General features: G+C 43.7%; 1 protein-coding gene across 1 annotated transcript; it reads left to right on the top strand.

The window, feature by feature from the left end:
- The first annotated feature begins 3,932 nt into the window (after window positions 1-3,932).
- Window positions 3,933-19,893, top strand: HABP4 (hyaluronan binding protein 4). Its single transcript, XM_018555454.1, has 10 exons — window positions 3,933-3,957; window positions 6,071-6,325; window positions 9,548-9,568; window positions 12,880-13,054; window positions 13,812-13,961; window positions 16,223-16,294; window positions 16,656-16,724; window positions 16,815-16,977; window positions 18,694-18,861; window positions 19,745-19,893. Exons 2-10 carry the CDS (start codon window positions 6,073-6,075, stop codon window positions 19,799-19,801), a joined length of 1,128 nt encoding a protein of 375 aa, XP_018410956.1. The 5' UTR covers window positions 3,933-3,957; window positions 6,071-6,072; the 3' UTR covers window positions 19,802-19,893.
- Window positions 19,894-20,079: the final 186 nt, after the last annotated feature.

Raw genomic sequence — 20,079 nt, 5'->3', positions numbered from 1 at the left:
TGGACTTGCTGTATTTTTGTTGAAGAGGCTTCACTAGTCATCCAGCTAACTTTCTCAATTCAGAATGACTTGTACAAAAAAATGATCTGGGTATAAATATGTTGAAAGTCGCTCCAATGAACATAGTCTGGTAATCATAACCGAAATGGAGTCAGAGACTTCATGAAGGTAACGTGTTGGTCCATTTGCATGATCGGAGCTAGGAGGTGTTATTGACCTACTCAGAGAGAGGCATTAAAACAGCATTTTGTGTGTGACAGACAATAGATGTCTCACCCTCCCCACCTCTATTCAAGCTTGGCTTCTCAATTTTTACATAAATGGCCTCTTTCACACGTCTTTTGAACTAGTCCTCCTCCCTGTCTAGGATGCGTACTTGACTGTAGACATGTGCATTCGGATTCGGACGAACCTGCAAATCAACGAAATTCAGTTGATTCGGCGGTTCGTCCGAATCCAAAACAAAAAATGTATTATATGCCTGAATATACTAAAACTATATTCGGGCATACTTAAATTTGTTTGCAGACGCGCCGCCATCTTTGAGTATAATTGTAGAAATTTCACCAGCACACCAGTCCATAATTGTAGAAATGTCACCAGCACACCAGTCCTTTTAAGATAGCAAAAGCTTCATTTATTGAAGTTTTTTGTCATATGACTAAACAAGCACTTTCAGGGCCGCACAGGGTCCCTTCATCAGGCTGTAGCATTGACGTCATCAGGCTTTAGCATTGACGTCAATGCTAAAGCCTGATGAAGGGACCCTGTGCGGTCCCGAAAGCGCGTGTTTGGTCATATGACAAAAAACTTCAATAAATGAAGCTTTTGCTATCTTAAAAGGACTGCTGTGCTGGTGACATTTCTACAATTTTGCTGACATTCACGGCGCCATCCGCAGTCACTGCGAGCACCCCCCACTACAAGGGACATATCGGTAAGTAGTGCGACAAGGATAGTACTTATTGCCATCTTTGAGTATATCTTGGTATACACCAAGATGGCGGCGCTTGTATGTTCGGGCGCCGCCATCTTGGTGTATACCAAAATACACTCAAAGATGGCAGCGCGCAAGGCGCTCAAGCACAGAACGTGCCGGCGGCCATTGTCTCAGAATCCGAAACAGCAGATAAATTTGTTTTCTTTGATGAAACGAATGGAAACATTTTTCTTTTTTGTTTGTTTCAGCAGTAAATTATTTTGTTTGCAGTGCACATGTCTACTTGACTGTCTTCAAAGGAGTGGCCTTTTTCCTTTAGATGTAGGTATACTGCTGAATCCTGACCAGAGGATTTGGCACTTCTATGCTGTGCTGGTGTAAATGCTGTTTTGCTTCACCGACATACAATTCAGAGCACTCCTCACTGCACTGGACTGCATACACAATGTTGTTCATCTTGTGTTTTGGCGTTGGGTCTTTTGGGTGATCCAGTTGTTGCCTCAGTGTATTGCTGGGTTTAAAGCAGACAGGGATGTGATGTTTATTAAAAAATCCTTCTGAGTTTCTCAGACACCCCAGCTACATATGGGATCACCATATTCTTTAGTTTGTCATGCTTTTCTCCTCGCTGGTAGTCTTGGTGTTCTCTCCCCTTCAAGGGGTTTGAATTCCTTCATCTTGGCCTCTGTGTTGGTGGGTGTTTGCTCTGCTCAGTGGCATAGAGTTCTGATCCTGATGGATGGTCTAATTCTCCATAGGCCTAGAGTATCCTTACAAACTGTTTTAAAATACTGATCTATGGTGAGCCTTGTTTGTTACTAATGATTCTACATCCTCACGGAAAGTTGAAGTATTTAATTACAGCCACTAATTTCTCATGCTTAGTAGACTGTACTGAACAGCACTGCATTTCCACTTTTTCTCCAGTTGCAACAACAACAACTTTCAACCATGTGCACTGCCAAGAAGAACCACCTAACCTCCTGATTAATAAGTTAGCAGCCAAAATTCGACAGCCTATTGGACAACTGTACATGCTGGAGGTATGGCAAGTTTGAGTACCTTACTTGAGCTCTACCTATGCTCATTGGACAGCCAAAATTGTTCAGAGTTGCAAAGCAATATTACTGTCTTGCAGAAGAGTACGGCACATAGAGAGGTGGATCTACACTGATAGGCAGTGAGAGGAGGTGGCCAGGTAGTTCCACTGGATTGACAGCAGGAGGAGGCTTAGTGAGGAGCAGATAGCTGGGTGGTTGTGTTCTGATGGTCAGGTTGGGAATGAGAGTAGTTGTGCGGTTACTGGTGGAGACCTAATTGTACGTACAACAGTTGGCAGAGTTGTTACTTTTGGCTTGGGAGTGTAGTATAGGATAGGGAATCATACCCCTGTCCTGCATACTGTGCACCTTTTACCTAAGTGATTGGATTCAGTACAGTCATGCTGCAGGTGTAAAGTTTCTTCTGCATGTGTCATATGCTAGTAGCAGGCTGATTGTGCTGATGGCACCCCTAGCCAAGGATGGTCGGACATGGTGGATGGAGTGCTATCGATGTGTATGTTTAATTGAACATTTTTTTTTGTCTTTGGGGTGTCCACATTGGAAGTTTTTCACTCTACTTCAATTGTGGAAACTGGGACAGTAATCCACATTGGAAGGTTTTCCCTCAGCTTTTTATTCTGGTGACCGAACAGGTGCCTACATTGGAAGGGTTTTACTCAGCTTCTATAGTGGTGACTGGAACAGGTGTCCATATTGGAAGGTTTTCACTTGTAGACCCTTAGACAAGTGTCCATATGTAAATATTTGATCAATAAGAAGTATTGGGATGCTGGAAAGGATTTATCAGGATAGTCACATCCGTTGCTGTCGTTATACAGTTGCATAGTGGCAATCGGTCGCAATTAGCTTATTTATCTTGGTACATTCGACATTTTGGAATCTGTAATGACAAAAACCTGTTGCGATCTTGCAGCAGTAAACATTTGTCGCAGCTGCACTTGCGACAGGACTATTCCAGCGCACAAGTGGCTATTGGACAGTGAAGACTTTCCAGTAGCCTGGAGGACAGCACAAAGCACATCAAGGAGGCCCCTGGAGGCTGGAGGCCCCCTGATAGGAGATAGTGCATGAGTTGTGCCACTATACATCAGCCCAGAAGCCAGTCCAAGTACCCCCATAGGCAACCCACTAGAAGTCAGTCCAGGAGCCCGTCTAGGCATCCCAGAAGGAACCTCTTTAGGAACCTACGGCTGTAGCACCAACCTGTGATCTTGCCCAGATTTCTGCCTGGAAACCCTCCCAAAGTTATTTGTTTTTTTAATAAACCTGACAGTAGCTTGGACAGGAACCTTGACAGGAGCTCTCCTGGAGTGAATTATTGTAATGGTAGTCTCATTGCTCTGCTGTTATTGTGGGTTAAAATGAGATTTTATTTAATAGAATGCATTGCTATTTTAAAAAAAAAAAAGATTATATAATTAATATCTTATTTTTAAAAAAATTATTTAGGGTGATGTCTTTGTTTTGTGCTACTTTAAGAAGTAATCAGGACCACCTCAGCTTTTGTGATTGAATGGCAAACAATTCAGTCACAGAGAAACAGAGCTTGCAAATCTAATGCTATAATAGTGCTGTATCTGCACGTTTGTCGCAAAAGGATTTGTTTGTGCAACAGAATAGCACATGAATCTCAGATGAGACGGGCTATAAAAAGATGCATGTGTTCATAAAGGCCCCCCATTGTCTTTTAGATATAATATCGACTGGTAGTGTGACTTTATAATCCTTTCAAAAAGTGTTCCTTCTATGAAGCTTGCCATACACAACTCAGATTTTAACTGATTCCTGCTAAAGTCTTGTCCGGGGTTTATGTATCACCCAGATTCCTGTCCTACACCTTCCAGGACCTCTAGTCAGCCCCAGGTTTTATGCCTTACCCTCAAAGGTAATTTAGTGCAGGTGAGGCAAACAGACAGTGCTCTGGAGTAGACAGTCTGCTGGAGCTAAAGGTTGGTAACATGTAGTGCCTAACACTAGGTTTGAGCAGGTTGATAGTTAGGAATGTGTTTGTGGGTAGTTAGTGCTGGGACATGGCTAGGATTTGGCTTGGAGTTTTTGGTTTTGTTTGTGCATGGTACACCACTGTATAAAGCACCAATACATTTCCTACTGTTTTGACTAAAAAAAAGTACTGGTCTGTGCCTTGCAGGATTGCTCAGCCCCAGGGAGCATTGTACCTGCTACCTATGCTGCAGCTCATGTATATGTATGTATGTATGTGTATAATAAATATATATTAACAATAACAAATGTCCAGGATCCAGTGCGACAGTCGCAGCATATTGGAGGCTGTCTTGCAAGATTTGCAACACCAAGCACTCTGCTGAAAATGTTCTAACTAGACGAGCTCTTTCTAAATTTTCAGGCAGGGGATGTTGTGTATAGCCCCAGCTTCTGCTGTGCACATGCAAGCACAGTTTTATATTTCTGTTCAGGAATGGACTGGGCCATGGAGCAAGGAGTTATCTACCCCCCCTGGCTGGTATCTCAGACTACAGAGGGCTGATATGCCTGGTAGTGAATTCCTGGTTCCCTGTTCTGTGGTTTCTCTTGCTGACCCACATGTCACTACAGAACAAAGTAGTGATGTACAGGCTGCTAGACTGAACCAATGAGGGGGAATCTTAACCCTACCAGAAGTTATAATTTCTGAAGTTTCTTTAGGCAGCTATTTTTTTTTTTTTTTCTTACTGCTGCAGCGATTGGTGGTGTGGTTAGTGGAAGAGGTGAGTATCTAAGTGGTGTGTGGGGTGTTTTATTATTTTTTTTAGTACTTTGTGACAGCCATGTCAGCATGTGTGTTCGAGATTCCACTGTATTAATGACCTTATTCCCTCCTTCGTGTGTGTGTTAAGTGGGGATGTACCCATATCGCTGCAGATACTGGGCAGTTTCACAAGGACTCTAACTTGTGAAAATGCCCTAATACTAAGTGCCGATACCGGTGCTTTTATACTAAAGCTGGCGCTGTAAATAAGTGCCAGGCTTCACAGGAAGGCTGCCGAGGTCCCTAGCAAAGTCATGGCAGCCTTCCAGTGAAAGCCTGTGCTTGTTTATAGTGTAGGCCAAAAATCTCCTCCTCCACACCTCCACCCGCACAGCCCATTATGGACCCTTCATAGTCATCAGAGTCTACACAGCCCAGCACATTGCCCACTGTAGACCCTATATAGCCACCAGTGAGTCCGTACAGCCCACCATGGACACCGCATAGCCACCTGAGTATATACAGCCCACCATGGACCCCGCATACCCACCTGAATGCTCACACAGCCCACCATTGACCCTGCACGTCCACCTGAGACCCTGTAGAGCCCAACTGAAACCCAGCAGCGCTTACCTGAGAATGACCCCTGCAGCGCCCACCTGAGTGACCCCGCACATACCATACACCCTGCAGAGCCCACCATAGTATCTCTATGGTGGGCTCTGTAGGGTCTCAGGTTGGCTGTCGGGGTCCCTTTCCCTGCACACTGTGTTCCTCTTAGCTTTAACCCCCGAACTGCCCGCTGCTGGGACCCGGCCTCCTCTGCTGCTGGGCCCAGGCTGCCTCCTACACCAGGCCCCCCTCTGCCCCAGGCCCCATAGTGACTGTGTGGGTTGCTCTGGTGATTGTTAAGCAATCGGGCCTTATACTGATGAAAATCGTACATGCACTTTTTATGATTATACATTTCAACACACCGTATCGTAGAGGGACTTTAAAATCCCTGCATAACTTTCAAATTGTGTGTGGTGTTTTTTTACAACTAGATTTAAAAAGTGTTTTTTAGGAATTAGTACACCTGTCATCTGAAAATGCTTGTTTGTCTGTCATGTTGACTTGGTGTCAATAATTTAGTAACTGACCCAGAAGTTTTTGTTTTTTTTGCTAGTCCTATGCCTATTCAAACCAGACTCAGCCTGGTACTCGACACTTTCAGAAAGGCAGATATTGGCAGCCCCAAGAGTCTTGACAGGTGTACTTTATGGCGCCTGACACTGCCTTGTTAAATAGTGGTGAATATCTTTGTGCTTTTTGTTCATGCCAGTATTTTATATTTAAAATTTGTCTTCCTTGCCGCAGTAATGAAGCCAGTGCAAGGCAGCCCAGTTTCTGTCACAATGCAGGAAGCTTTTGGCTGTGCGGTGGAAAATCGCTTCTTTCAGCTCCAAGACGATGACTGTGACCCCTTAGATCTTCTGCATCAGGCATCAGTTGAAAGTGGCCAGCGTAAGAAAAAAGATGCGGCATCAGCAAAAAAAACAGGTAACCAAAAAGGGAACAAGAAGGAATCTCAGAAGGAAAGGAAGACAATTGTTTCCACCACAGAAGTTCCAGGTATGTTTAAAAAATAAAAGCCTCTTGCTATTGTCATTGTAAGCATTCAATAATGTGAAATGTATGGTGTCCTGGAGCTTTACCTCCACATTGTTACTGAAACTTACATGATGCATACATTTCCAAATACAACATTGATTATTTTTGGTGCAGGAGAAATGCTGTCAACAATTTCCCTAGAAGAGTGTGAATCTAATTTATTTAATGCATGTTATTTACCTGTGAAAGCCTCCTTGTAGAAATATAAAAACCTTGAGACTGCTGCTGGGCACTGACATCTTGCTGTCATGTCAGCATAGCTTTCACTCAAGCGACTCTATAGTGTGCCCCTCCTCCCCCAGCAACTACAATAGTCAAAGTTTCTAGTCAATCTGTGGGATCTTTTGAAAGTTTTGTCAGGGTTGACTCTGCCCACTTCTGAACCTCTGCAGACTTGGCCCTTTAAAATTCCTCACCTTTTTAAGACTGCTTTTCTTTTAGCTATAACCTTAGCCAGGAGGGTAGGCACCTACAAGTTTTACCAATCAAAGAACCTTTTTCTATTGGTATTGCCGGTCATGTTAGACCCGGACCTGTTGTATCTTCTAAAGATGGCTGGCAAATTCCTTAAGTATTAAGACCTTTTTACTGCCTTTTTGTGAAAATGAAAAAAACTGAGGAGGAATTTTCATTCACCTAGGTGTAAAAAGGTCTGTCTTGTCTGTCTTGTCTGTCTTGTCTGTCTTGTCTGTCTTGTCTGTCTTGTCTGTCTTGTCTGTCTTGTCTGTCTTGTCTGTCTTGTCATCAAATGTGCAAGGCAGCGGTTTGGTCAAGCCAGAATACCTTCTTGAAGTGCTGTCACAGCAGGACCTTGTCTTGCAAGCAGTGGTACTACCTTGAGATATCGTATACTTGTTCTTCCTCGCGCATAGCTGTCCTGAAAGGTGAATGAAGAAATTCCCAGTTACTTAGCGGTAATGGTATTTCTACGAATCTTCCTAGATAGCTGCCTTGTTCCCACCCATGGTTTTTATGTTTGGTTAACTCTTATGAGTAGTAGGATTTTTTTTTCTCGTGGTTTACCCCTTGCGCTCGTGGTGGTGGGAGCCTACTTTACACATGTTAGCTGTCCTGGAAGATTCCTAGAAATACCACTAAGTCTAACTGGTGAACCCCCCCAACTTTACTTCCTTTTTAAAGGTGTCAGAACTGTCTAGCAGGTTTCCTCTAGCACAAAAATCTATCTAACCAGAGTAGGAAATACATTTAGAAGTTTTCCTTGCCATATTGGGCATTCACAGTTGTATTTTCTCCACCAAAAGAAATGCAGCTTCAGGGATTTATTTGCTTTAACTGCTCTTTGGTTGACATGTTGGGTTGCAGAGGTCGTCACTGGGGGTAAGACTACGCATCTACACCAGCAGAAGCACCTTAAAAGGTTCTGTATGGAATCCACTTGGTCTGTCATAGCCTCCCTTCATCAAGCAGACTTTTTGGCTTCTAATGTACGGTATATGTCCCTATTTTTCCAGCACATGACTGATTTCTTCACTTTCCTTTTATCCGTGTTTTGTGGCCCTGCCTTCGCTCTATCCTCTGCACCCTGTGTATTCATCAAGGTTTTAGCCCTTGTGTTTGCCTTGTTATGCTCCCAGGACATCCCCAATGTGGGATATCTGGATAACCTACTGCTGGGGGCCTAGTTGGCACAGGTCCTGACCAATAATGTGGTGTGGACAGTTCATACCTAGAAAAGGTATATTTTGATCTCATCCTGGACATAGCTCAAACTCATAGCTTTCATCAGGAAAACTTGGCTCCCCCTCCAAGAAGCAGTCCTGTTTGCTCTCGTTTCACCCCAGGCCATGCAGCTCAACATCTGGGACACATCTGTTCAGTCAATGGACACTGATTCGCTGAACACCAATGATCAAGGTTTTTTTTGGCCTAGTGGCTCAGGCATGTAGCTCTGGAGTTGAGTAAATCCATCAATGCCAGAAAATTGGAGTACATTGTCTACAAGGGAGGAATTTAAGTCTTGAAGCAGCAAGAAAAGTGGAAAAGGTTCCTGTCCCTCAAACACTGCATGAATTGAGAAAGGGATTCTGATGATACTCAAAGTTGGAAACTAGCCCAAGTGGATGAGGTACTGACCTGATTAGACTCCTCGCAGATGCTCTGTAGACTCTTCAGATTGACCAGATCTTCTGTCCTAAAAACTGGCTCATCCTGTTTTTTATGGCTGAAGCCCAGGCCTTGAAGAACAGGGGCCTCTTGACTCAGATTCCCACAATGTTGAAGCCAGGAAGTTCACTTCCTGAAGATTCGCCATTGCACTAAAGTGACAAATCCTGAACTATTTATAATGGGGCTTGAATCGGCAATTGGCCTGTGGTACTATCAAGGGTCAGATCTTGGTGCTTCACTTCTTAGCGGTCCTATTCCAGAGACCACCAGTGTCCTGTTCTTTAGATTTTTGTATGAAGTGTCCCTTGTGTAGCTCCCCTATGCACACACCTGTGGCTCTGTGGGATTTGAAACTGCCATTTGATTGGGCATGTTTCCCTTTCCACTCTAGCTCACAAGTTGTTACTTGTCTCCAATACTAAATGCAAAGTGTGTCTGAACTGGCATCCTGTAGAGAATCTTTTCCAGTCTTTAAACAAGGTGGTATTAAGGCCTAAAGCCTTTTCTTTCAAAGAGGTTTCAGCTATTTATCCTCAACCACCACCTTGTGCTTTTCCCCCCACCCCCTGGAGATTTCTCTTCATTGTTTGGATGTAGTTCATGCTGTGCATGCCTGCCTCGCACCCACTGCTTCCATTAGAATGACTAACTCCCTCTTTGTCATCCCTAATGGTCCCCTCAAAGAGTAACCAGCTTCTTTCCACCATCTCTTGGTAGCTCAGACTAAATGACCGATGAATTCCACTTTTATGGTGACTATCTGCCCATAGTATATGGGGCTTGCAGGAGGGATTCATGGTTCTGCATAGGCAGCAGAGATGCCATTGGATTCTTAAAAAATGCTGCAAATGCAAAATACTGGCAGTGACAGGGTTGTCAGTTGGACTGGCTGGAACCGCTAGTTGTAGGAGAGGTCAGTAGGCCGTATTTGGGGTTTGTAGTTTTATAGACACGGATACCACTTTGGTTTCTCCTGATACTTTTTCTTTACAATCTGGACACAACAGCAAAGCAGGTTGGAACTCGTAGCTGTACAAAAATGTCAATTATTTGTAGTAATGGAGACAAAACAAACTGGTCGTGGTTAAAAACAGGAAAAAAAGATGCAACAAATGGGTTTAGGGCTGATATGCTGCTCTATGGGTAAGGACTGGTGTCTGTTTTTGTTTGCATTAGAAGGATTTTGCAATATCCTACAGGTTTATAGAAATTCAAAATGCAGGGAAAAAAAAGTCAGCTGGAGATCAGAAGCGCCGATTTTCTAAATGGTCTCAGAAGTCTCACTGTTGTCACTGACACAGGCCTGAACAGGGATTTATCCTATGGCATGTTGTCATTACAGTGTTTTATATAATTGGCATAACCGTGTTTGATTGGTGATACATGTACTTATTAAGCAAATTGTTTTGCATTCTTGCTTTGGAGCATATTTGCTATAAGGTGGCATTATGCTTGACATTCACTTGAATGAACCTCAATGTTCAGACTCTACCCACTAGAACAGAAATGTGTGAATTGTAAATGTGCGTTGAATGGATCTTATCAAACTGATTTTCTGCCAAGTCTGGGTCTGGCTGCAGAGTGGGGTGGGCCCTGTTACATAGTTAGTCAGGTTGAAAAAAGTTTGTGCAGAGGCAGCCAATCGGTCATCCTGTCTTACACAGTGCCTACCTTTTGCCATGGCAAGACCCAGAAGGTCTGCTGGGACATGTAAGGACCATTCTGGTTGGCAGTTTGGAGACTTCTTTTTTTTTTTTTCTAGAAAAGCTATATCAAGAGAAAGCTTAAGTGAGGATACTTTTTCTGGGTTTGTCTGCTTTAAGTGCCATTTAAGCTGGCTTTATTTTTTTTATTTTTTTTCCCCCTCCTTCAGAAGAAAAACTGCTTTCTCCCATCCATGCTAAACTGCGTTCCACCTATGGATTATTGTATTGTGATAGCGATGGGTGTGCTACTGTCAGTAAACCTGAACAATGACTGCAGCAGCTTTACTTCTAAATACTGACATGTCAAAAATAACCAGTTCCACTGACTAGTAGTCTTTGTTCTTTTTGTATATATCTTTGCACTGCTGCATTTTGTGTCTGTAAAGTATATTAAAATAGTGTGTGTATATGTAATAAGTGCTGTTGAGTTTTAATATATGGTGACTGTCCTTACTGTATGCATCCGCTTTACAACATAAAGCAATTTTCTCTCCCGTTCATTGAAGGACACAGGCAACAGATCGTAGATCCTGAATGGTAGGGTAATATCGCCACCTGCAGGAGAAGGACGCTAGGCACAAAACTAAAGACCAATTACAGCCTAGGGGCGGCCCCTTCGCCAAGTGAGGATGAGGCTGCGTCTACGCTCCTGGTCCAGGAACGTGAATTGGTCTCGGCGCTGTCAGGGAGACCCTTAAAATGGAGGACGTTGCCAGCACTTCCACGCTGTCGCACGTGCAGTTTGGGCCGCATGTGTGTCTGCGTTCTGTCACGGTGTTTCCTTACATTCCTTTGTTTGATGATTTCATTTCTGAGGGGTGGGAATGGCCTACTAAGTCCTCTGCGGTTCCGAAACGGTTCTCGGTTCGCTATCCTTTTGAGGAGGATTTTGTGTCTAAGTGGTCTTCGCCACCGGTGGTGGACCCGCCGGTCTCATTTAAACGAGGCCACGATTATCCGGGTGGAGGATTCTCCGTTCTTTAAGGATCCTTCCGATAGGAAGGCTGAGGCGCTTTTGCGGTCCCTGTACTCGGTCTCCGGCGCTCTCATACGTCTGGTCTTGGCTTCGGCTTTGGTCTCTCGACTCTAACTGAGTGGGCTAAAATGTTACATCAGGGTCTTGAGGAGGAGAACGTCTCCCCCGCCTTTGTGGAATGCTGGGCCTGCGTTATGTCTGTGATTCGGCTTGGATGCGGCGCCCTTGGTGTCGATGTCAGCGGTGACGCTTCGCCGTTTGCTCTGGCTTCAGTGCTAGTCGGCAGACCAGGCTTCCAAGTAGGCTCTTCAGGAACTGCCCTTTACTGGGGACCGTCTGTTTGGTTCCACCTTGGATGAGATCATTAAGGATCTGACGGGGGTAAGAGTACCTTCCTCCCCCAGGCGCGCAAGAAGGAACAGCGCCGGAAGCCTGGGCCTACTTCTTTTTTTTCGCCCCGCCCTCCGACAAGGGCGGTAAGTTTAACAAACCCTCCTCTTCCCAATCCTCCCAGCGTCCGTGGCAGCCAAAGTCTGCCAGAAGCTCCGGCAAGCCCCAGTCCGCATGAAGGTCGGGCCCCGACTCCGGGTCCTGGGGTGGGGGCCGCCTTCGGCTCTTTGCGGATTTTTGGCAGTCCCACGTCTCCGACTCTGGGGTAAGCGCGAGGTGGACAGGTTTTGTGACCAAGGCCCTGGATCCTTGGGCGGAGGCCGTGGATGCCCTGGTGGCTCCTTGGGGTCCTTACGGTCTGATTTACACCTTTCTTCCACTATGTCTGTTGCCTCGGCTGCTTCATCGGATCGCGGTCAAGGGCGTCACCGTCGTCCTCGTGGTTCAGCTTGTGGTGGACGCCCCGTGGCGTCTGCCTCTGCATCCCGATCTTCTGTCCCAGGGTCCTGTGTTCCATCCTTCTTTACAGTCGCTGGCTTTGACGGCGTGGCTGTTGAGAGCCAGGTCCTGAAGGACCGGGGGTTGTCCGATGCGGTCCTTTCAGAGCGCGCAAAGCGGTTTCTGGAAAAATTTACCATCGCACGTGGAGGGCCTATTTTGCCTGGTGTGGGGCTGGGGCCTTGTCCCCGCGTTTATTCTCCATCTGCAGAATCCTTGCGTTCCTGCCGTAGGTTGTGTCGGCATTCCATCTGAATGAGGACATTGGCTTACCTTCCCTGTGTCCAAAGCCGGTTCATAGGAAGGAGCGTGCGCTCCACTGTTTGGATGTGGTTCGCGCTCTTCGTGTTTATTTGGAAGCTACGGCTTCTTTCCGCGGGACCGACTCCCTGTTCGTGCTGACGGAGGGTCCTCATAAGGGTTGGAACAGTAGAAAGGCATCTATGCCTTTCTACTGTTGGTAGCCGCCGACGCGGCCCAACCCTTATGAGCAAAATTCCCCTAGGCTGTAATTGGTCTTTAGTTTTGTGCCTAGCGTCCTTCTCCTGCAGGTGGCGATATTACCCTACCATTCAGGATCTACGATCTGTTGCCTGTGTCCTTCAATGAACTGAGAGAAAAGGATTTTACGGTGAGTACAAAAATCCTATTTTGGGGGAAACCTAAAGGTATGTAAATAAGTTTTGTTCTAGTAAATATAACCAAACCATTTTAATGGTATATGTTAAGTGCAAAATTGTGTGAGTGTCTGCAGTGTTACATTTTTGTTGTGTTTTGGATATACTTAAGGCAGCCTCTAACCAGTTGAACCCCTTTAGGACCGAAGAATGCTCCGAAACCAACTTTGCAGAAAGTAATTCAGAATGAAAACACTGGTGCTGAAGTGAAAGTGGACAGAACGGAGCGCAGAACTGCATTCAGGGAGTTTCGTCCAAACATCATTGAAAAACCCATGGAATACAGCATTGACAAGTATGTCAAACCTGTTGACAGGTTGGGTGGAGGGTGCTGGGGTTTGTTTGCATATGGTTTTGAAGTAAGTGGAACCTAAGTCTAATATACTTCCCATGCACGCTAGGGTCAGCTGAGGTGGAAGATGAGTAGAAAAATCATGCCACTGTTTCTTATCTTTAGGCCACTTCTTCAGGGCTTCTTGCTTCCAGTGTAATTTGGGAGGTTTGGCATCGGCAGACTTTCTCCTGGTCTCAAGTGGGAGGCTTTTAGACCATAGGTTAACTTTAAAGAAACCTGTACTGAGGGAGATGTGTCAACTGGCATTGCCGGTCTGTCCTTCTGGAAATGCTGGTTGGCTGGCAAAGTGCATTTTTACAGGAGTTTGTTTCCATTTTAGCTCTAAAACTGAGCCATCTTTTTGGTGATCAGCACTGAAAGCTGCAGACCACACACAAATTGGGACTTAAATGGGCTAACTGAGTGTTCTAGCCACTACACTTGTGGGTGCCTTAACAGGCTAATCTCCATAATGGTGTATAAGAAGGAAAACTGAGGGTATGTCAAAAAGTTACAATTTTACACATTTTAATTCTTTAGAACTACTGAAGTGTCCAATCAGCGCTGCATGACGGAATAAATGTCAAAGTACCGCAGCGCTGAATACTGAAAAATGGCCTGGATGGGAAGGGGGTTTAACACCGCGGATGTCAACTGGTTAAGGGGAAAGTTTTTTGTTTAAAATTTTTTTCTTTTTTTTCTTTCTCTTTCATTCCCTTTTCTCTTTCCCTTACATAAGCTTTGAGAAGGAAAAGCAAGTCAGAAGTTGGGTTGCAAACCAAAGAGGGGGCTTGCGTGGCAGAGGAAGAGGTGGATTCCCACGTAACATGGAAAATGATAACCAAAGAGGCAAGCGTGAGTTTGACAGACACAGTGGAAGTGACCGGGCGTGAGTATGCTACAAAATTCTATGCTTGCATCCCGTTATATTTATAATTTTAAGGCATTACTTTCAAAGCACAATTGACATTTTCATGCCTTTCTTCCTAAGGTATAATTTGCATTTGACTTATAATTCTTTTTTTAATCCTATTAGTAGTAATGCAGAGGTACCAGACCCTGAAACACATTATGACCTATGTGGGATGGGATGTGCAACGGCTTTTACCATCAGCCATATGGTATTGGCCACTTTTTTCAAATGCGGGTAGACTCGGAATAGATTTTATGGAGAACTCTTGTGCTCCTCCACAGCAAGTCCTTGGTGTTGTATTACCTTTTTGTTCTAGCCTACAGGAAGGTCCTCCTCTGTAGCACTAATGCATAAGAGTACTTGTGGTAGGGCTAACCCATGGGACTTCTGGTGCCACTCCTGCCATTTTCATATGATGATTTCTAGAGGTGCCCCAAAATAAATTTTAAAACCGCAATGAAGAAAAAATGTTGGCCCAAAAATGTTTTTTTTTTTTTTATCTTTTTTTAGAAACGTTTTTTTTCTAATATATTTTTCCCTTTTTACTTTTAGGGGCTTCGGGGAAATATTAGGCATCTAAACAGACCTCTGATATTTCCCTTTGTTAAAATAGAAAAAGAGATTGAACACAATCCTTTTTTTTTTTCTTTTTCTGCAGTCCGTTATAAATGAACAGGAATCCTCCCTATACTGAGTGTTTCTGTTCATTCATAACATGAGGACATAGTGTGTTTTTACTATAACCATAATCATGAATGAACAGGAAGTGATGTAGATCTCTCCCTTTCATTTATAATTGAGGTTATAGTAAACATATTATGTACAAACACTCGGCGATTACTGATCACTGAGTGTTCGTACTTTGCTCTCCATCCTGACAGCTGTCGCGAGGGGTGTGGGAGGAGAGCTCAGCCTCCTGTGACAACGCTGGTTGTCTCCCCACACACCGTTCTGCCGATTTGTGACCGGAGGCTGAATGGTGCGGGGAGGAGAGACGCCAGCCACTCACAGCGCTCTCTCCCTCAGCGCTCTGCCGCCTGTGACTCTCCTCCCTGTTGGGACACAGAGCAGCGCCCAATGGGGAGGAAAGAAAGCAGGGATGCACCACTATATCGGCAGAAAAATGGCACATTTTCGGACAATATATCGGTGCATCCCCAATGATTTCAATAAGTGGACTCCTTAAGATGTGCTGTGATTTTTCTTTTCTTTGTATCCTCTTTTGTTCATGCTTTTGAAGGTTATTGAAACAGCTGTTTAGAGAATAGACCTTTTTGTCCAACTATGCTTTCCACAATAACACATGTACTATTATAAAATCATGTTTCCTTTTGGACACATGTTAAAATCAATGTCATCACTGGAATCTTGATGCACCCAGTCGAATCACTGTTTTGTGGTCAATGTGACCTATTTGTCAGGTTGCATATATAAAGGGAAGCTTGTGTTGTATTGTGTCATCTAGCATTGTTAAATCTGCTGAAAGCCGATATAGACAAATCATTTAGGAGTCAGAATGCACTCCAGAAGCTAGGGGAAGGTGCTGCCATTGACCACAATATAAAAGGTTTAACGTTGATTACTCTTCTGTGACCCTTTTTGACAGCACGGCCATGATAATGGGTCTGCCTATTTGAAAGTACTGGAAATGGGAGATATTAGGTTGCCCTAACACCAGCTGATTTTCTGCCCCTAAATAGGATAGGGAGGAGGGTTGCTCATGTGTGTTTTGGAGTGTTCCTGATCCCCCTCTATGGATATGTTTTCTGTTGGATGGCAACTGAAAGAAGACTGGCGTCAGTCCTGGCACCTGTCTTCTAGGTCCCAAAACTCAATCTCTTGGCAAGCAGCATATAGAAATCTGGTTTAATTTGAATCCATGGATACTACAGGTCATCCAGATGGGCTACAGTCTGGAATTCAAGGCCCAGCCATCTCCTGGTTTTGAAAGTGATCTCCTGCTTCCCCTCTGATCCAGGCGCTTCACTCCAACCTGTTTACTGTCCACAAAGGGGGGGGCGGTCTGCCCTGTTCTCAAAATCTGTAAGGGGTTTCTGTAAACTGTCCAGAAATTCCATATGGAATCAACCCATTCTGTCATTACCTTGCATCATCTGGGAGGCTTTCTAGTGTCATTGGACATCAGGGATGAATATCTGCACATCCCCATTTTTAATAGTCCACACTTAGACTAATTGTTAATCAGTTAGCTTAAAGCGATTGTTTTCTATCTATAGTAGAGTAAAAGCCGAAGACAAGCGGGGCGGAGGTGGACCTCACAACTGGGGCTCAATTAAAGATGCTTTCAGGTACAGCATGATTATGCTACAAGTTTGCATATGAAAAGGTCTTCCCAGAAAAGCCTTTAGATAATGTGTAACAAAGTGAATTGGTTTAACATGTAAAGAGCAAATTGATGTGTGGCTTAACATGAAGCGGTATGCGTGATTGAAAGCATTGCAAGCTCTCATGGCAAGTGTTCATTTTAAATATATAATCTAAATTAGAACTTTTATTTTAGTCACCATAACCTACATCCCATTTATCCTAGTCCATTTATTTGGGCTATATAACTAGCTACATTTTGATGTCTTGTGTTCAAGTGGTATAAAATCTGAGTGTTTTAAGCTTGTACAGTGTACCAATGTTGTATTCTGCATCTTCTGGTAGTGAGGAAGAGCCTGTACCTGTAGAGACTGTAGCTGAACCTCTTGAGACAGAAGAGGAACAAGATGCCAAGTAAGTAAGCAAGAAATATAAGAACTGCTAACGTGAGGGTTTTTTTTAACTTCTGACACTTGTTATACTTCTCATGTCTGTTTTTTGTAGGATTCCTGAAGAGGGCACTGAAGATTATGTTCAAGAAATGACATTAGATGAATGGAAATCTATGATGGACCAAAGTAGGCCAAAAACTGATTTCAACCTCCGCAAGCCTGAATCCTCTGTGCCTTCTAAAGCTGTAGTTATCCACAAGTCTAAATTTGATTATGTAAGCTATGGACTCTATCTTTTTTTTATTCGGTTAGTCTTTCTAAGTGCATATAGGATGTGTAACAGTGGCCACAGCATTCACTGACAAGTCTCGTGCGAAATGCCATTTACCTAAAGAAATCATCTTTTACTGAACACTAGCCAATGGGCAGTACGGCTTTGACCTACAGGATTATAGGACTTCACTTGGTACCAAATGCAAGTAAGAGAATCTGTAAGTTCTTCTGCTTACTACTTCAGTGGCAAGGCTAATTGGGTGTTGTAGGCTGAAGCCATATTGTCCAGGGTTGGGTTTTCGGAGTTGCTAAAGAATTTGGGATGCTTCAAAAATTCAGAAAGTCAAGTGTTTGTGGATATTTCTGCCAAGTGAAAATGGGATTACCTTTTGTCCTTTCTCCTTTTTTTAATGAGTCCTAGATCTGATAACAAGCCCCTATGTGATGGCATTGAGAGGAGACAGGTTCTTTTTATGGAGACAATAGGGGGTCTATTAGACCCTGATGTCTCCTCTGCCCTCCAATACAGATCAAGCACAAGATTGTGCTTGATTGCCTGTTTACCCTGCACTTCAGCTGTGTTTGTAACCGCTCTAAAGGGCTGAGTGCACTGCTTCAGTGATGACAGAGTAGATCGGGAAATGGGACGTTCCTCGGTCTTCAGCTTTCCATCCCAGCACTGTTTGTTGTGGTCCAGAGTTCCCCCAGAGGAGCGAGCAAGCCCAGAAACCATGATGTATTCCTCTGGCGAGGAAGTCTCCTACACTGATTAGGTTTGTAGGGCTCTTCCTTAGTCTTTCAGGCTGGCATCCTTTGTTGGGATCTTCCAATGCAGCAGGAGGAAGAAGTTTTCTAGTAGATATTAGCTAGACATGTGCACTGCCAAAAAATTTGTTTCGTTTCGTTTTAAATTCGGATTTGTGTTATTTCGTTTTTCGGGATTCGGGTGTGAAAAAGTCAATTCGGACGAAATTCTGTAGCGGTAGTTCGAACGTTCGTTTCGTTTTCTGTTCTTATTCGTTTCTTCGTTTCGTTCGTGACATTTGAGGGGGAAAAATATTTTTCTCCTTCTCTAATGTCACTTTGCTCCAACGAACGAAACGAATAAGAAACGAATAAGAACAGAAAACTAAACGAACGTTCGAACTACCGCTACCGAATTTCGGAAATGGAAATTCGGATTCGTTTGCATTCGTTATGTCTGTAATTCGGATACATCCGAATTTCCGAAAATTCGTCCGAATTTCGTTTCGGAACGAAACGAATCGCACATGTCTAGTGGGCACAAGTAATTTGGCAGCTGTACAGCGGCCCAGATGACATGTACTTTGACATGACTTGCCTGGTTAAATACTTTTTTTTATTTTTAGAAGACAATTTTTAAAATTTTATGTTTGAGTCCAACTTCAGACTGAGCAGTTTGATAAAGGATGAGTCCATCACATGTATGAATATTTCATATTGACAGATTCTGTTTTGTAAACCGGCTGTAAATGGAGCTTTCTGCCCTCCCTAATCCTTTCAGTGACTAAATATTAATGTACAGTATTTAGTCTTTACCTAACAAAAGGAATATGGACTTTAAGAAAAATGTGCACAAAGTGTGTACACTCCCTTTGTTTTATTTATCTTCTAGTAAATGTCAGTGTTTTCCCCAGTATATTATGCATCTGTACACTGCCCTTTTTTTAATGCCTGTACATCTTGTTTGACACCAGAATATCAAGGATGATGACTACCAATATGGCCTCCGCAAACCTGTGAATGATATCACAAGCCAGCTGGATATCAATTTTGGAAATCTTGCTCGACCAAGCCGTGGGGCAAGAGGTGGAGGCCGAGGCCGTGTTAGAAGAGAAGAGGTGTTGCCACACGAAGTCCTAAATGTATGTGAAGCATAATCTTAAATCTGTGCTAATGTATTGTGCTGCTAGATTTAGGAAACTTACCCTGCCCCTCTATTCTAGGTTTCTGTATCTTTTAACGCAGGTACTGGAGGCATCTCTGTAAAAGAAGCTTGCCGTCTAGAAAGCCTGAAGTTTGGGGCAGTCCTTTTTATTGGAAGCTTTCATTCCAACTTAAGGCTGACCATGGGTGGCATGATTGGTAACGGACTGAGGTGTGACTAGTAGGCCAATTCAAAATGGAATGTAGACTTTTGAACATCTCTCATTTCCCATGTACTGTAGCTAGCCATATGCATCAGGTTGCTGCACATGTACACAGGCCCATGTGAGAATTGGCTTTCCTACCTTATTTATAATATATTTTTTTTTATGGGAGCATTGTATCACTACAGAACTTGCTGTATTTTGTAGAGACCATTTACCCCTATTTGACATGCATGTAAAATGCACATGCGTGAAATCTCGCATGCCCCAGGTGACATTCCAGGTATGTATAGTATTTATAGCAGACAGGAAAATGTATGTATAGGTATTGGCGTACCACAGGTTTGTGTGGAGACATGTTCTGGAATTATTGGCTGTAAACTCAAAATGAATGCTTGGAGTAGACTGTACCCTTTAACAGTATAGTCATTTTATTTTTTAATACAGTATGTTGGACCACATCTCAATTTTTAATGCTACTGCATAGTACTTCCACACCACCCTGACATTTTGTAATTTTGAAATGGACGCATTGCCAATGGGTCTTCCCATGGTTGGTTTTTGGATGGGACTTGCAAGTGCACAAATCTGATTTTCAGAAGACCTCTGAAAGCCTTTGCTCTATCTAAATGTGCATTTTTTCCCCCCGTCTTCCTAGGTGCAGGACTTTGCTCTGAATCCAGATGACCCTGATGACTTTCCTGCTTTGTGTTAGTTGGACTTCTGAAGTTTTTCTGCTATTCTAAAGAGACAAGTAGCTGTTCATGATTGTGGGGGAAAGGTGTGTCCAAGTCTACAGGACTGTTCTTTTTCTTGGTGTGAAACTCTTGCAGCTGAAGTATAGAATACCTGCACTGAAATGAAAAAAAAAAAGTCCCTGACTTCATCAGGACACCAGGTTTCCACTTCTCGTGAAGAGGTTGTAAAATATTACTGTGTATAGAAAAGTGTAATGCCAAAGACCTTTTAGACTGAAGTCCTGTAGATATGCAA

This window comes from Nanorana parkeri, unplaced genomic scaffold, assembly GCF_000935625.1.
Source record: "Nanorana parkeri isolate BGI_ZX_2015 unplaced genomic scaffold, ASM93562v1 scaffold197, whole genome shotgun sequence".
NCBI classification, from domain to species: domain Eukaryota; kingdom Metazoa; phylum Chordata; class Amphibia; order Anura; family Dicroglossidae; genus Nanorana; species Nanorana parkeri.
Note: the sequence above shows the minus strand (reverse complement) of the source record. Positions and strands in the feature narration are given on the sequence as shown.

What these genes read in the sequence shown, in the direction of transcription:
- HABP4 (XM_018555454.1), top strand. Translation starts at nt 6,073, where the DNA reads ATGAAGCCAGTGCAAGGCAGCCCAGTTTCTGTCACAATGCAGGAAGCT. An exon ending in TTCCACCACAGAAGTTCCAG is followed by an intron (nt 6,326 to 9,547) that starts GTATGTTTAAAA and finishes AATTATTTGTAG; the next exon opens with TAATGGAGACAAAACAAACT. An exon ending in CACAGTGGAAGTGACCGGGC is followed by an intron (nt 13,962 to 16,222) that starts GTGAGTATGCTA and finishes TTCTATCTATAG; the next exon opens with TAGAGTAAAAGCCGAAGACA.